Source organism: Camelus dromedarius, chromosome 4 (assembly GCF_036321535.1).
Source record: "Camelus dromedarius isolate mCamDro1 chromosome 4, mCamDro1.pat, whole genome shotgun sequence".
NCBI lineage: Eukaryota > Metazoa > Chordata > Mammalia > Artiodactyla > Camelidae > Camelus > Camelus dromedarius.
The window spans coordinates 81,150,230-81,167,369 of NC_087439.1; the positions used below are offsets into that span (position 1 = coordinate 81,150,230).

At 42.3% G+C, this 17,140-nt stretch overlaps 1 protein-coding gene and 1 long non-coding RNA gene across 4 annotated transcripts; one reads left to right on the forward strand and one right to left on the reverse strand.

The window, feature by feature from the left end:
* Positions 1-1,177: 1,177 nt before the first annotated feature.
* LOC135321160 (uncharacterized) lies at positions 1,178-16,948 on the forward strand. The gene is made up of 3 exons (XR_010380692.1): positions 1,178-1,425; positions 2,083-2,237; positions 16,550-16,948. It is a non-coding gene; the product is annotated as an uncharacterized LOC135321160 (long non-coding RNA).
* LOC105096070 (C-X-C chemokine receptor type 2) lies at positions 8,107-14,434 on the reverse strand. 3 transcript variants are annotated; one of them, XR_010380691.1, is made up of 3 exons: positions 14,306-14,434; positions 11,351-12,886; positions 8,107-9,165 (listed from the first exon to the last, which is right to left on the reverse strand). XR_010380691.1 is itself a non-coding variant. In XM_031451137.2 (2 exons), the coding sequence occupies exon 2, from the start codon at positions 12,876-12,878 to the stop codon at positions 11,808-11,810; it is 1,071 nt and encodes a 356-aa protein (XP_031306997.2). In that variant the 5' UTR covers positions 12,879-12,886; positions 14,306-14,434; the 3' UTR covers positions 8,107-11,807. The 3 variants fall into 3 exon arrangements, 1 of the variants encoding a protein (XP_031306997.2); XR_010380690.1 differs by having other exon boundaries at positions 8,107-11,178; XM_031451137.2 differs by having other exon boundaries at positions 8,107-12,886.
* Positions 16,949-17,140: the final 192 nt, after the last annotated feature.

Genomic DNA, 17,140 nt, shown 5'->3' on the forward strand with positions numbered 1-17,140 from the left:
ACTACTCTTTTTATCTTACAAAACAAAATGCCATACTCATTAAATAACAACTTTTCAATTTCCCCCCCACCTTGCCCCTAAAAACAACCATTCTACTTTTTGTCTCTATGATTTTTGACTACTATTGGTACATCATGTAAGTGAAATCATATGGTACTTATCTTTTTGTGACCAGTTGATTGTATTATCTTCAGGGTTCATCCTTGTCATAGTTCTCTTAATTTTTGCTAATATTTCATTGTATGTATAAAAAATTTTGGAAAAAAAAAAAAGGATTCATTTCTAGACTGAGTTCCCCTTTTGACAGGTGGCCTACTTGAGGCCCAGAGTAGGTGGAAACTTGCCAATGTTGAACTACAAGTAACAGAAGCAGGGCTAGACCCTGGTTTCCTGTTTCCCCAGTCGTTCTCCTTTTCTCTCTACTGGAAAGTCTCCTCGCAGGTCGCTGAGGAACCTAATTCCCACAAGACTGATGGCAAGACTCATAAGATTGTGCCCATGTAGAGGTGGAGGGTTAAGAGGTACAAATTATCAGGTATAAAATAAGCTGCAAGCTGCAAGGATGTATTATACAACATGGGGAATACAGCCAATATTTTATAATAACTATAAATGGGGTATAACCTTTAAAAATTATGAATCACTACCTTACACACCTGTCACATACAATATTGTGCATCAACTATACTTCAATTTTAAAAATATAATATTGTAAAATGAATACATAAATTAAAAGGAAAAAAAAAGATTGTGCCATGAACTTTTTCTTCCAGTACCTGTAGATGAAAATTCAGGGGGAAAGAAAACCAATTTTTGATAGAGACCCAGAAGGCAGTTTTCAGTTTATTCGGGGTGATGTAAACTCATGGATAGCTATGAGCAGAAAAAAGCAGAGAAAGTTGTGCCTAAAACGAGGAATAAAATAGACCTGCTAAATGAAGTAGAGATGAAGAAGCAGTGGCCCTCAAAAAGAGAGTGCCCAAGTAAGGAGCCACCTTCCTGCTCCTGGTTCTGGTCCCTCTTAAAATCTCATGACCCTTGGGGTCCATCAGATACCCCTTGGATCCTTTCACTAAATTCCCTTTAGGCTCCAGCCTCTTGAAAGCAGGTTTCTGTTACTTACAACCAGAGAAATCTAAACTAAGGCAGACAGGATGATGTATCAGGGGAAAAGGAAGTCAGAATGGCCAAAGCAAAGGCCTTACCAGATGTGAAGATGACATAGATAGGCCTGGGTCACAGGTAAGACCAAATCACAGAGGGCCTTGAGTGCTGTGCTAAAGAGTTGGAACTTTATCTCACAGGCAATAGGAGCTTTAAGCAGATGAACACCTCAATCAGATTGCTCCCTGAGTGGTATATGAATGAACCGAAAGGGGTAGAAGCTCAAGGCAGGAGTCCACTTAGGAGGCTACAGTGGAAATGGTGAGTGGCTGTGCAAAGTAATGACAATGGAGTTGGAGATAGGGGCGTGAGTTAAAGAGATCTTAAAGAGCAAACCAAGAGGACTTGGCTATCAGTTGGATGGGGTGGGGCAGTGAGAAAGAAGGAGGGAGCTGAAAAGCATTCTTCAACCCCTAGCTTGGACAAATGGCTTGAAAGAAGCAGGTTTTGGAAGGAAGATGCTGGCTTCAACTTTGAATTTATAGTAACGGTACACAAAGACATGTCAATGTGCCCTGGAATCTAGTGCTGGAAGCCCAGAAGAAATGGCTAGCCTGGAAACACATTTTTGGAGCTCATTTTCACAGAGATGGCTGCTCATTCAAGCCACAGGAGTAGGTGACATCACTCAGGAAAAGCAGACAATAGGGAAAGGGCAGAAAAGGGAGAGAAGAGGATCTGGAAAAATGTCAGCATCTAAGGGACTGAAAGAGGAAAGGGGCCTTCCGAAGAGACCGAAAGAAGGCAAAGATGTGGGAGGGAAGCAGGAGCCCAGGGAAAACAGAAACTTAAGAAGGAGGAAGTGTGGTGTGTGAGAGAAAACAATAACGCTCTTCTACACTCCTGGCAGGACAGAAATCTGACTCTTTTTTTCCCTTTAAACTCTTTCTTTGTTTACACCTGTCTGTGTACACCCAGTGAGCAAGCAGTGATTCAGCAGCTCAGGGAACCTTTCCAGGACCCACTTTCCACCTACCCCCTTGAGGCTCCTGGGCCCTCCTGCCAAGCTGGCCTTCACTCAGCTGCCGATTTCAGTCCAGCCACCTGGAATGGAACATGGCCAGGTTTCCTGAGTGAGTATGTTGCTTTCACTGCCAAAATCTCCCAGCCTTTTTCACGTTCACTCCTAGCCCTATCTCGCTAACACTCAAGTGAGAGTCCACAGTCCAAGGCTGGTCTTAACCACAGCGCCCAATTCCATTGCCCCCAACTCTGAATGATGGCCTTCTGCAGGCCCGTGAGCTTAACTCTTGCCTCCCTAGGGATGAGCTCATTCCCTGCAGGCCCCTAGACCCTTCATTCTTTTAAGTTGTGCCCAGACTTATGCAAACCCCAGAGTAGGTCCAGGTCAGCATCCAGTTGAGACTCTGCTAAATGTCACAGGCTTAAAGCACCCCTTGAGCAGTGAGACTCAGAGCTTAGCTGAAAAGTGGAACAGAAAATTAGCACTGAAGCTGACAGCAATGTGGGGTCAAAGGAGAGTTATTATAAGATGAGAACTTGTATGCTAATAGCAATGATCCAGGAGAAGAGAAAAAAATGGGTGTTGCAGGAACATGATGGAAGACAATCGGTTCCCATTCCAAAATCTGACTTTTCATCTCAGAGTAGCCCAATGCCTTTGAAAGCGCTATATTCCAACTCTCCTATTAGCTCCCTGACCCTGTGACATCAAGCAGGAAGCACTGCCCTTAAAGTTAGAAGGCTTGGGATTACTAACCAGTTCCTTAACTGACATACCTCTCCAAGACTCTGCTGTGACAGTAATATCTGCCACTTATCAAGGCCCTAGTCTATTCTAAGAGCCTGACATCCATTACCTTGAACCTTGACAAGCTTCTAATGCTACCATGCCTTCAAGGAAACGAGGGTCAGAGAAGTTAAGTGACTTGTGCAAGATCAGACAACTCAGGATAGACCAAGACCCAGCCTCGTCCAAAGCCCCTCTGGAGCTCTCACTTCACCCCAGTTCTTCTCCACCTATCGTGAGCAATTGAGAGCTTCAGACTCTGAAAGCAGTTAATCCTTGATTGAAACTGCAATTTGCCACTTACCCGATTATTTTCCTTATCTGTAAAATAGGGATAATAATACTACCATAAGGTCTTGGTGAGCATTAAATAAAGCAATTCATGTAAAAAGTGCTTTTCACACAGCCTGCTGCATATTATGTCTACAGTTATCAGCAGACACATCTGTTTTAGCAAGAGGCTAAGCTGATGTGCTGGTTTTCTCATGACCTTGAAGGCTCAGAAAGAGAGGCTCAAAAACCCATTCTCTTTCTAGGCTTAATAATTGAAAGAAAAGTATTCCCCTCACCCAGGGGTATTTGCATTTTTTTCCAAAGGAATGAATTGCTGACAGATGAAGGAAGAAGATGTTGGAAGGGGAGGTGGGGGGAAGGGAGGAATGAGAGGAGGAGGGGAAGAAGCAAGGCCTTTCTAGAACTTTTCATGTTAGACCTGGTCAGCATCTGCCCAGAAAGCACATAGTAAGAAGTGGTCTTCTATGAGGCACCTAATTACTAATGATCATGATCTGTGCAAACGTAGAAGTTTCATATCAAGTTCACACCTGTAGACGTATAGATTCTTCGATTTAGAATATCTTCTTTTAGAACTGGAAAGGAACTGACCTACTCCAACCTCATTTCACAGAAGAGGGAACTGAGATTCAGAAAGTTTAAAAGAACATTCAAGGTCATGCAGCTACTAAGTCTTTCTTTTCTTTCTCTTTAATTAGAAACATTTCCCCAAATCTTCAGATTCAGCTTGTGGTGCACTAGGACCCCCAGAAAGTTCTCTTTGTTCTGATCACTTTTAAACTACAGGAAATTTCATGTACTCCTCATATATCCTCCATTCACAGGTTTTTCTTGTCTCCTAAGTTTCATTTCTATAGTACCTGCCCTTCTTTTAAGGATCTAGCACAAAATTGGGTGCATAATAGACATTTGATACATAATCAGCTAACTGGATATTTGATTCTTACTTATTAACATGTTTTCTATAACACCTTGGCCAATGGGCACAGCAGACAGTGACATGCTGAGTATCATCAGATACATATCATCAGCACAAGGACGTCAGCAAAGTGGAGAGCCCTGCCCTCTGTGCCCCTTAGACCTTACTTGCTTAGTCTCCCTCCACCTTCAACAGTCTCACAGTTGGAGCAAAGCCAGCTTTTTCAGGAAGACAGTCTTGTTTACAACATGGGAACCAAGAGAAGTACGGATGTGACTTCATAGGTTTCTGTTGGGCAATACAATTTCTTCCCATGTCGGAAGTGACTGGATTTCTTCAGAGACACCTCCTCACTTACCTTCTGTATCTTACTTCTCCCATCCTGCTGATTTGAACCTGGCCGAAAGAAGGAGGTGATAATCTTGGGATAACGCACGGTCATTCACATCCAACACACACATACACATGCACACACACAAACATGTGGATGCAGCATACACAGACACACTGTGAGTTAACTAGAAATTTGGCCAATGCGTCCTTCAGTTTGATATTAAAATTCACTGGGAGAGAGTTTTAACAATGCTTACCTTTGAGGAAAGGAAATAAAGAACAGGAAGAGAAATTGTTTTGATTTTATATGCTATTTGAATTTTTACTGTTATCTGGTTATGATGGTGGTCTGAAGAGGCATGGGAAGAAACAATATACACACACACATACCCTGCTTTGAAATGTTAAATAACATATACTTAATTTTTAAATAAATCTGTGAGATTAAAAGCAAAGGGGCATGGGTGGTCTCTAAGGGCCAAACATGAAAAGGGAATTTAGAAATGCACAGACTTATCAGGAAGTAAGAGTTGAAGCCACAGGGACCCAGAAGGATACTAGAACTGATCATGCATCTTAAGGATGAGAATGATAACACCATTGTTATCTACAGACCCCATACACAGTGTGGAACTGGAACTGGATTCCTTGCAGAAAGCCAGGAATCAGGGAAGAGCTGGCTCACCCTTACCTGGGGATAGAAAAACACTTGCCAGCTCTGAGACATGACCTCAAAGTGAGCAGCCTGTCCTAGGCTGGGGAGGAAATAGGGCCACCCGAGGGACATCCAGACTTACAAGGCCTGGAAAGAAAATGATGAGGACCCAAATCTGCCCTTTGGAATGGTATGGAAACCTAGGACCAAGAAATAACAATAACAGAAAATGCTATGAATCATGTAACCCAGTAAGGCTCCATCAAGAACAACCATGACACTGCCCCTGTGTAGATGTCTTCAGTATCCAGGATACATACAAGACATCCACGGGGAAAAAATGCTCTTTAATAGATTAGCTCACAATCAAATATTATAAGAACTAACAGCCACTACAATCAACACTCAGCCAATATAGCAAATAGGAGAATTCACACTTGAGGAACCAAAGATAATAAAACAATCTGAATGTGACTTCAAAATAACTATGTTTTCTAAATTCAGGAAATTTTTATATCAAAAATAGAGGATTGGAGGAATGTTTTTATGGCTGCTCCCTTTCAAAAATCCACTAAAAATTACATTTAAGGGATTTTTTTAAAGGGATACTCCCACAAGGTACAAGAACAAAGAGGATGTGAGGGAAAATAAAAGATAAGAGATTTTCTTAATAGAAATCAGAAGGTAGATGTCAAGTGGTAACTGTGTTATCAGATCAAAAAAAAAGACACAGAGACAATTAAAGGAGCTAAAGAAATCTTCACAAAAATCATAACAGCCTCAGAAAGATAAGAGGAAATATTACATCCATGAGGCAAGAAAGAGGTGCCATAAAAGGAAAAATTAGAGAACAAAAAAGCCTATTAGAAATTTAAAATATGAAAGCAGAAATTTTAAGTCCTAATTCAAAGGTTGAGAGATAAAGTTAAGGATAATTTCATGGAAACTGGAAAGATGAAGATACTGAAAAACAAATTAAAAGTGACAAAAAATATTAGAGAGTCAATTGGGGGATTTAACAGCCAAATAAAAGGAGTGAAAAAGGAGAAGGAAAAGTAAAAGGAAAAAAGTATCAAAGAAATAATACAAGAAAATTTCACAGAACCTGAGTTTCCAGATTAAGAGGATTCACCAGGTACTGAGCAAAATGAATGAGAAAAGAACCCCTAATGTGGCACATAATCATGTGTTCTAATACTACAAGGATAAAAAGAATATTCTAAAAGTTCCTAAGAGAAAATTCAGTCACATACAACAGATCAAGAATCAGAATAGCATTAGAAGTGTCAACAGTGACTGTAGAAGCTAAAAGAAATTAAGAAAAATCTGCAAAATTCCAAGGGAAAATGAATTCTGACCTGCAATACAATACTTGGCCAAAATACCAATCACATGCAAGAGTAGAACAAAGACTTTTTTGGAAATTCAAAGTGTCTAAAAGGTTATCTACTTTATATCCTTTCTCAGAAAAATAAGGGAGTAAACCAAAAGTACGATAGCTAACATTTCTATAGCTATATTTATGGTATCATAAGCATTCTTCTAAATGGGGTGTGTGTGTGTGTAATCATTTAATTTAATCTTCATAGAAATTAGCTGAATAACATCATTATCCACATTTTACAAGCAGGTAGAGGAAGGTTAAACGAATTGCCCCTAGTCACAAAGCCCCTAAGTAGCAGTAGTCTGGCTCCAGAGGCCATGCCCTTAATGAAAGAGGAAATTTTAACACCCACTCATGAAAAGAATATCCTCACCCTGATAAAGGGCCTCCATGAAAAATCTTTGGCTAACATCATATTTAGTAGAGAAAGACTGAATGCTTTATCCCTAAGATTGTGAACAGGGCAAAGATGTCTACTCTTACAACTTCTATTAAGCATTGTACTGGAGAAAAATAAATAAAAGGCATAAAAGGAAGAAATAAAACTATCTTTATTCTCAGGTGATCTGATTGTGTACATATAAAATCCAAAAGAATCTTTAGAAATAAAACTACCAGAACTAATAAGTGAATTTACTAAGATACCAGAATACAAGGTCAATATACATAACTCAGTTATATTTCTACATACTAGAAAGAAAAAACTTTTAAAAATTAAATACCATTTATAGTAACATTTGAATAACCATAAAACACTGAGGGATAAATTTAACAAAATGTGTACAAAATCTATGTACTAAAAACTGTGAAACATTGTCAAGACAAATTAGAAAAGATCTAAATAATTGGAGAATGATGCCATGCTCATGGATTGGAAGACTCAATATTGTTAAGATGTTCATTTTCTCCAAATTGACCTATAGATTCAACATAATCCAGATCAAAATTCCAGCAAAATATTTTGTAGAAATTAGCAATCAGATTCTAAAATTTATCTGTAAATGTAGTTAAAGCAATTTAGAAAAAAAAAGGAGCAGGCCTGAAGAATAACCGTTCAGATTGGAGTAGGGATATGAAGGGCTCAAGGAGAAAGGTCTCCAGGAAAGAAGAATATAGATACAGATTATCTGATGTTTATTACCTTGACATATGGTACTGATGTAATGAAAAGTACATGGAAAAATTACTATCGTTAATTCCAGGGAAAACAAAATTTGTACAAAAAAGGGAAATGTAAACATTTTACCCAACTGTGAGTTATTTTTTTATGTAGTCATTTTAACTTAAACACTGAATGTTGATTTAACAAAAAAAGTGTGGTATTCATGTCCTGGGAGAATGGGGGAGGCAGTGTTTGTGTTTGCTTGGACTGGGGGGTGGAAGCAGGAGAGAGTGCTAAATCCACAGAAGCCAAAATAGGAAGTCAAAAGATGATACCTAAAACTCAGAAAAAAATCTCGAGAGTTAGCAGAATAAAGATGATATTTAGAAATATGTAGACCGTTGTTGAATGAAACAGCTATGAGTGTTGAAAGCTGTTGTCTTTACCTGGGGGGAGGCAGGAAGGGGGACTGCTGCTGGTTTTCATTATAAGCTTTATAAAGCTGTTTTGCTTTTCTTTTTTTCTTTTTTTTTTTTTTTTTTTTTTTTGCTTTTTTAAATAATGTAGGGGGAAATACTTTGATAAAAAAGGAAAACTAATCTTAAAAAGTTTGCACTAACATATTCTGCTTATTTTTATTTGTTTCATTCTTTAATTCATTTCTACCCTCAGGGTTGGAAGAAGGATTTTTTTGATTGAATTATAGTTGGTTTACAATGTTGTGTTAACTTCTGGTATACAGTGTAGGGATTCGGTAATATATATATATTCTTTTTCATATTCTTTTTCATTATAGGCTATTACAAAGTATTGAATATAGTTCCCTGTGCTGTACAGTAGGACCTTGCTGTTTATCCAGTTTCATGATATTCTCCTTGTAATTTCAATTGGACAAGATCCTCTGCCCAAGTTCAGTAGATAGTCTGTGAGAATTGTTCCACATGTAGATGTATTTCTGATGTACTTGTGGAAAAGAGTGAGCTCCACGTCCTTCTATTCCACTTCTTGAAGCTGACGACCTCCAGATGAAGAATCTTGAGTTTAAAAACAGACTAGCAGGATGGATAATAGCAGTCACTGTGAGAGCCCAGCTGTTAGTCACTTGTGGCTTTCTGGGTCAAACCCAGAGAACTTTGGTCCCTCTAACCTCTGTGTAGAAACAGCAAAATGCTATACAGTCATGCCTCCTTGCTCTATTGTACTTCTCTTCATTGAAACTTGCAGATATTGGGTTTTGTTTTTTTTTTACAAAGGTTGAAGTTTTGTGGCAACCCTTACCTCAAGCAAGTCTATCAGAACCATTTTTCCAACAGCATTTGCTCACTAGTGACCTTTGATGTCACTGTTGCAAAAAGATTATGATTCACTGAAGGTTCAGATAGTGGTTAGCAATTTTCACCAATAAAGTATTTTTAATTAGGGTATGTACATTTTTTAGACATAGTGCTATTGCATACCTGATAGACTACAGTATAGAGTGAATATAACTTTTTTTATATGCACTGGGAAACCAAACAAATGCAAGCAACTGGCTTTATCTCGATATTCACTTTACTGCAGTGATCTGGAACCAAAACCACAATATAATTCTTGATTAGTGGTCATCTATGGGAAGATATCTCTGGAAAGACCCTTAGACCAAAGCGGAAATTATCATTTTATTTCATCTGCATCTATAAGACTTTCAGCCTCTAAAATACTCTAAGATGCAAGTTGCTGGGAAAGAGGCAGTCTTAAACCACTACAGAATAAAATACAGATTATCAATTAATATTTTTGCTGGAACCAGTAAGAATGGGCCACCACATAAGGAGGCAACAGATAGTAAGGGGGCTGTGGTTGACCAGAAGGGGAACTGTGTAGGGGGAAATAACATAATTCAACATGATAACTTGGGGGCTGGAATATTTTTACCAAGCCTACAAAACAAATTTCCAAAATTTAAAATCAGCAAGCATTGTGCAGAACACACATTCACATCGCAATCCCTGTCCCCCATCCAGTCCATGATGTTTACCCCATCCCTAACCCCAATTCCATCCCTGACTCCCATCTCTGACCCTTGCCCCACTCCTCTCTTAAGATGCGCCGCATCCCTGGTCCCAGCCCCATCCTGAACGTTGAGTTCCTCTCTGAGGTGAGCCATCTCCCTGACCTTGACCAGATATCTAATCTCTACCCTATCTAGTGAACGAAACACCAGTTTTTGATATTTTCATACACCATGTTATTTCAATACCAACATCCTGGTATCTTTACAGGTCTGAAATCCAAACCATTGAGCTATACCCAGAGAACTACACACTCCATTTAAAAATCTAACTGAACAATGTGTATTGTTTGAAGAGAATTCTGACTACATCCCTGCCTTGTTTAAAATACTTCCAAGTTATTTACTGCTGTTGGGTTCCCACTTTGCAGGTTACTAGTGAGGCCAAGCTTCTTTTCAGACATGTATTAGTCATTTGTATTTCCCCAGACCCAGTATGTATCCTTATTTACTTACTGAAGCCCCGATGGAGTTGTCTTTGAGGCAGCAGAGGATAAAGGAAGATAAGCATTGAGTTACACAGTAGAAGAGGTGGAAGGGGAATTAGGGGAGGGAGGGAGAGGATGGAGGTTGCCAGGCCCAGTTCCCAGCCTTCCTCTTTGGATTCTTTCCACATTCTTCTGTCTTCTCTCCTGAATCAAATGTATCTCTTAGGGCTTGAGCCCTTAACTCCTTCCTCACTAACCTGCTTGTAGAGTCTCAAGTATACAGGCCAAGGCATCTCCATCCTGCTCTCAGAAAGAGCATCTTAGACACAGATCCAAAGAAGATGGTGACCCTTCCAGTGATACTGTTTTGCTCCAGCCACTAACTAGACTAAATAGCAGTGGCCACTATTATACCCACTAATCCATTCCTGACATTCACTCCATTTCTAACACCCCTCCCTGAGGCTCACCCCCAAATTCATCCCATTCCTAAGCTTTACTCCATCTCTGGTCCCAAGCTTATCTCCACCCTCCCTGAATCTCACTCAACCTCATCCTCAGCCTCTCTCTATTTCTGGATCTCTCCCTATTCCTGACATTCATCCTTCTCTGACCATCCACCTTATCACAAGCTGCCATCCCATCCCTGGTCCCCCTAGACTTCATCTCAGACTCCAATCTCAACCCCATTCTGAGTTAATTTTTGTATGTGGTGTAAGGTAAGGGTCCAATTTCCTTCTTGTGCATGTGCCTATCGAATTTTTCCAGCACAATTTGTTGAAAGACTATTCTTTCCCCATTTGAATAGTCTTGGCATCCTTGTTGAAAATCATTTAACCATTTATGCTTAGGTTTATTTCTGAACTCTTTATTCTCAGGTTCTCTTTATCCTTTGGCTCCATCAGCCTGAGTGTGGACATACTTTTTGCCTCATTGTCAAAAAAGTGGCTGTCTCAGCTCCACACATCATATCTTATAACTATATTCAAAGACAAGAACCAGGTGTGTGTGTGTGTGTTTAAACAGGAATATTTCTTAGGCGTTCCTTGGCCCCAGCAGACTTCCTCTTAAGCAATGGTGCACTGGAGCCACTTTGTACCTGTTTGTGAAAGCAGATTATTACATTTTCTAAATTTCCTGAGCTGGTTGCTAAACACGATCACCCTTGAAATCGGCCACGGTGGGAGCATTTATTTACACCATAGAACATGGCAAATACTACAAATCAGGATGTTTCCCCCAAGAAGAAAGGTTTACCAGCACACTATTACCTTTAAGTCTCAGTAGTCAGAACCAGATGATATGGCCACTCCTGGCTGAAGAGAGTCTTAGAAAGTGAGTGTCTGTCATTCTCAGCCTCTCTCAAGGGACTTTGCTAGAAGGCAAGGAAAGAGAAAGTTGGGGAAGCAACTAATGATGTTTGACATCACTGGTTCCCAATGGTGGAAACTTTTATAGTTACTTAAATGAGTGTCTTCAAAGACTCTCTGCCAGAAGACAGAGGGCTGTGGGCTCAATGGTTGGATGGACCAAGCTCTAGCAGTTGACATGATGATTATGGTAAGAGGTGGGGCCAAGGCACACAATGGGGGCCTGGTAAGGATGTGGCCTCAGCAACTCCCTGTAACCAGAATGGCAGGCTGCCTTGACATGCAGACTGTGAACAGTCAGAGGATATGAGGCTTGGAATGGATGGTGAAGGGAAGGGAAGAGCCCTGTGTGGGGGTCTTAGAGGGTGGTAGAAGTGTTCCCTGAAGAAGAGCCAACAAAGGAAGGCCTGCCGTCCTTGACCGAGAACTCCTTGCTGATCAGGCCATGGATGGCCATGATCCTGAGGAGTCCGTGGCGAAACTTCTGGCCAATGAAGACATAGATGAGAGGATTGAGGCAGCTGTGGAGGAAGCCCAGGATCTCAGTGGCATCCAGGGCCCGGCCTATGTCATTGCGACGCTCACAGGTCTCCGAGATCACCCGCATCCTCATGAGGGTGTCTGCGATCAGGACCAGGTTGTAGGGCAGCCAGCAGAGCAGGAAGACGAGCACCACAGCAAAGATGACCCGCATGGCCCGGTGCTTCTGCCCCATGTGGGCCGCAAACAGCGTGCGCAGGGTGAATCCGTAGCAGAACAGCATGACCAGCAGGGGCACGAGGAAGCCAAAGGTCTGGGGAAGAGCCCGCATCACCACCCGCCATTTTGTTGTATTGGCACCCATGTCTTCGTAGCAGACTGGGCTCGAAAAGGGCGGTCGATAGGCCTCACGGAAGAGGAAGATGGGCAGGGCCAGGATCAAGGACAGGGTCCAGATGCCTAAGCATATGAACTTGACCCAGTGCCGCTTCTGAGTCAGCGTGCGTGTGGCATGGACAATGGCCAGGTAGCGGTCCACACTGATGCAGGCCAGCAGTAGAATACCACTGTAGAAGTTGACTTCCTTCAGGAGTGAGACCGCCTTACACAAGGGTGTGCCAAAGATCCAGCCCTTTGCCTTGGAGGCGGCCCAGATAGGCAAGGTCAAGGCAAAGAGCAGGTCAGCCATGGCCAGGTTCAGCAGGTAGACGTCGGTGACAGAGCGGCCCACCCGGCTGTATAAGATGACCAGCATCACCAGGGAGTTTCCCAGCAGGCTAAGCAGGAAGACCAGAGCATAGATGACAACCACGGCATACTTGTTGAGTGTCTCAGTGTCTATCTTACAGGGAGTATAATGTTCTTCTGTGGGTGGCGTGCCAGTGATATTTTCAAACTCATAAAACTGCCAATCAGTGTAATTCGAAAAATCTGCCACGAATACAGTCATGGTTTGATCTAGTTGAAAGATTAGAAGGAAAGAAAGATGGTTTAATAACTCAGATTCAAGTCGTTCTCATCATGGATGGGAGCACAGTTACTGGGGTATCTTTTGCTTCTCTGCTGCCTTGGCAACCGAAGATCCCTTCCCTCACCTGCAACCCAAACTTCTTTAGAGATCAGCTTCACCATGCTGTCAACTTCCTGTAACTCTGAGGTCTGCCCTGAGTATGGGAAAAGATGGACTACAGGGGGAAAAATGTATTAAAGGGAAAAAAATGGATTACAGGGAAAAAAAACTGCTGTTGGTCAGCCCAGTAACGGCATCAACTCTACCTAAAACACTACCTCTGTGCTCTCTTTGACCGTCTGCATCCCCAGCCATGTCTGTGCACTCACATGGGAGGACCAGTTTGATCCTACATATTCGGGGCAAGCCAGCATTAGGAAAAGTGGAAGGAGGCAAATCTGCTCTCGGATATCTCTTTCTATGTCATCTTCCCTCCTATGTCCTTCCTGATTGTTGTTTGACCTTCTTAAAATCTGCTGAGGGAAGGAAATGACAGCAGTGGGTTGCATTCAAGTGTACTTTAAGCCTTCTATCGAAAGGAGCAATAAATGTTTTGTTCCTCTGTCTAAAGGAAGTGTTAGCATTTGAGAGAAGTTCCCATCCGGGTCCCTGAAATCACCCCTAAACATCCACAGACTCATCCAGCTGTCTTCAAATATCTTTTTAAACTGTGAAGCATTGGTTGAAGCAAAATCCTACTAGAAGCCCAATATGTAAAAGAGATAAAAGTTCATCTACTGGGGAAGAAGGAAGGGTTGCTCTCTCTACACAGACAGCTGCTAAGAGGTTCTGCCAAAACCCCCAAGGGTCTTCAGAGAACAATCTGAAAACTTAAGAAAAGTTACCAAGACTGAAAATAAGGGTAGCTGGTATACAGTCCTCATTCTATCCTGATTCTATCATTAATAAGCTGTGTGACCTTGAGCTGGTCCTTTTCCCTCTACAGATTTCCATTTTCTCATCTGTAAATTGAAAAAAACGGAGTAAATAACCCCTGAGTTGCTTCCAGGCCTGAGGTCCTATGAGTTCATTCAGATCCATGTATTTCATTATCCCTGCCAGTAATGCATTTTCACAGCAGACAAAGTCTTAAAGCAAAGCAGTAAACATCCAACTGGGGAAAGTCATCCTCTTCCCCATAAAAAGGAGAGGTATGAAGAGAGGAGGCAAGAAGGCTGTGGCCTCCTTGTCACCAACTACAGCCATAGATGAGGTCAGGTTTGACTATACCATCACAAGGGAGGAGGCAGGAAACCAACCGAGCAGAAATCACAGGTCCAAGACAAATGGACGCATTTTCTAGAATAGAGTCAAAGCAAGTCACCCTACCCCAATGACAATTCTGGCAAACAGAGGTGGCTTCCTACCTTAGTCACCAGTCATGTGCATCCAACTGTAAGAGCCTGGAGCTCAGAGACCAGAGTGACTTCACTCTGAGAGGGAACTTGATGAATAAAGTGAACTAGGGAAGCCACACTACAGCATGCCACCTCCCTGAGCCCTGCCCACAACTACATTTGGAGAACAGGTTAAGTCAAGTGATCACAGGGCATCAGACACTCCCAGGGTCCATATGTCCAAGCAGGGAAACCAGGCATGAAGATGGAGTTAAGGGTCCATTATCTGAATTCTCCACTCTGTGGATGACTAGTTTTATTCTCTTCTTTTTCTTGCATTTATTTTCATTTGAAAGCTTCCAACTTGCCTGACATGAATAAAGGGGAAAGGACTTGACTTTGTACAGTAGAGACTTCAGAAGGAGTCCCCTGTAGGAAGGCCTTGTGGGAGTCTGCCACTGGGAGGTACTAGAGGGAAACTCAGTGGGAAGGAGATGGAGATTGCCCTTGAGCTGTGATTGGACAGCAAGCACACAATTTTTACTGAAACTCTAAGCTTCTTTGAGGTGGAGATGTTGGTGGAGATTTGGCAGGAGAACTAATCCCCCTCCACTGCCAGCTGCTCCTTTGAACAACCACTGCCAATGAACCATTCTTGATTAGAACAGCCCTGAGGCTGGGGGTCATTCTTGGAGGCTGGGTGGACAACAGGGAGACCACAGGAGCTGGGGCAGCTGGTGAGTGGAGGAGTAGAGGTAATGTCATTCACCCCGCTCTCAGTAATGAAGGTTAGCATCTCTGGGAACCCGCCTTAGCTGCTCCCAGCAGCTGATGTCTGTCCCTTGGCTTTACCTTTGGTAACCACTTCTCCATGACAACATGAAGGCTATTGTCCAGTCATGATGTGTTTACAACTGCAGCCTGCCCCACTAGACAGTGGTCTGCTGGAGACCCTCTCTGATTCATCTTCAGAGCCTCTTCCAGGGAATCGAGGAAGTGCTCACTCAATGGTTGTAGAATAACTGAAGTTAGACACATCTCCTTTGATTCCTGCATCGTGGATCCCCACTGTGACTCAGAGTGTCCATCACTTTCAGTCATAGAGTCTATATAAGGAAGATATGCCTGAAAGTTTCACTTCCATACAGCCAGGCTGGTCTGTCTGTCCTTTCCAAACCGTCTTCTACTGATTAGAGTTAGTGCTAATCTGTGCAAGTGTAAACTCTGCCCCTTCTGTAAATGCCAAATTTATCTTGGCACTGTGCCTACCATTCTGCCACTGGCAAGCATATTTTTTAAACTAAGTCATGCTGTCCTCCTGGATTCTCTTATTATTTATAAGTAATAGCAGGAAGTATAAGAAAGCAATTGCCCTGGGGCTACCCAAGCTTTGCCTTTACAGGTGCTCTGATGCCTAGACTAGAATGGACTTGAAGATGGGGTAGTCCCTGTAGGGAACAGTCATTCCTCCTATTAATCTTCTAGGGAAAATGTAGCTCCTGGGCAGAAAATGGGGAACACAGGAGAAAATAAGACTGTCTGGGGTCTGGACTGCAAAAGTCTACATGCACTCAAGTGCAAGCTGAAAGAGTCTTTGCCACAAGGGGGCAGCAGCCACTGGACACGGAAATCTTTGCAAGGAAAGGATCTATTGAGAAAGATCAAAGCAAGAGAGGCCGGATCTAACACCTAGCTCTAAGACCCTCTTTTTTCCTAAGCCCTCAGTCAAGTTGGTTCAGCATTTCAGTTTATTTCAACTAATCACTCGGGTATTAAGGGAGGGTCTGATCCTCCCTCCAGCCTGAGGAGTAAAAGAGAAGGAGCCCCTTCTGGATGAGCATGGGAGTGGCAATGATGGTAGCTTAGGTCTCCAGTGGGAAGATGATCTGGAGGACAAGAGTTGAAAAGAATCTTTCCCTCCGTGGTAAGAAAGAGCATTTCACTGAAGAAGGGGGAAAGGCACATACAGATGAGCTTGGAATAAAATTTTATCCATTTGAAGATGTTTCAGCAAGTTCGCCCACCCAACGTATCTTCTGCACCTCCTTTCCCACTTATAACAGCTCCCTCTTAGATGAATCTATGTTCCTAAGGGGAAAGCATTTTTCCATTCTGTGCAGAACATCCAGTGCCACAAACATTGTTATGACATGTGCAGCTCGAATGCCAGTCCTCTGGCAAAATGTGGAGGTCTGTTCTTGCTATTCTGTTTTAGAAATGGCAGCTTCTATGCATAATATGGCTATAATCATATCTATTTCATCCCTCTGTCAGCTTTGATGCCAGCATCAGCATCTCTTCACATCCCTGCAGAAGAATCCACCTGGACCTGGGGACCAAAGTAGAGGCAAGGGAGGTGGAAGAGAAGGGTTCACTCTTCTCCCCCAGTGATGGTCTCCATTGCCATAGTGACACGTTCAAGGGCAAGTTTGTGACCTAAGATGATCCCACTCAGAGCCAAGTTTAGGATGGCTGTTTAATAACTGTGGAAAAGCAAGTATGTAGTCTTGTTGCTGCTGCAAGCCATTTTGCTGCCATAAATGGCCAACCAGGCCAAAGACAAAAACTAACATTTGGAGGAAGGCAGAACCAAGAGAATCACAGAGAAATGGAGCCAGCGTCCTGAACATACCATGCCCAGAGGTCATCTTCTCTGTGTACTTTTCAGTTACAAGAGCCAATAAATTGTCTTCTTGTTAAGACCTGTTCAAGTGGTGTTTTCTGCTACACACAAGCAAAACTGGGCCCAACAGAGAATTCTGAAGCCAACAGTGATATAGGATGAGAGGAGAGGGGAGGGAATGGCAGCATGTCCTGAGGTCGGGGCTGTGACAGTCAGGACAGCGACAGGACTTGGCAGGGGCG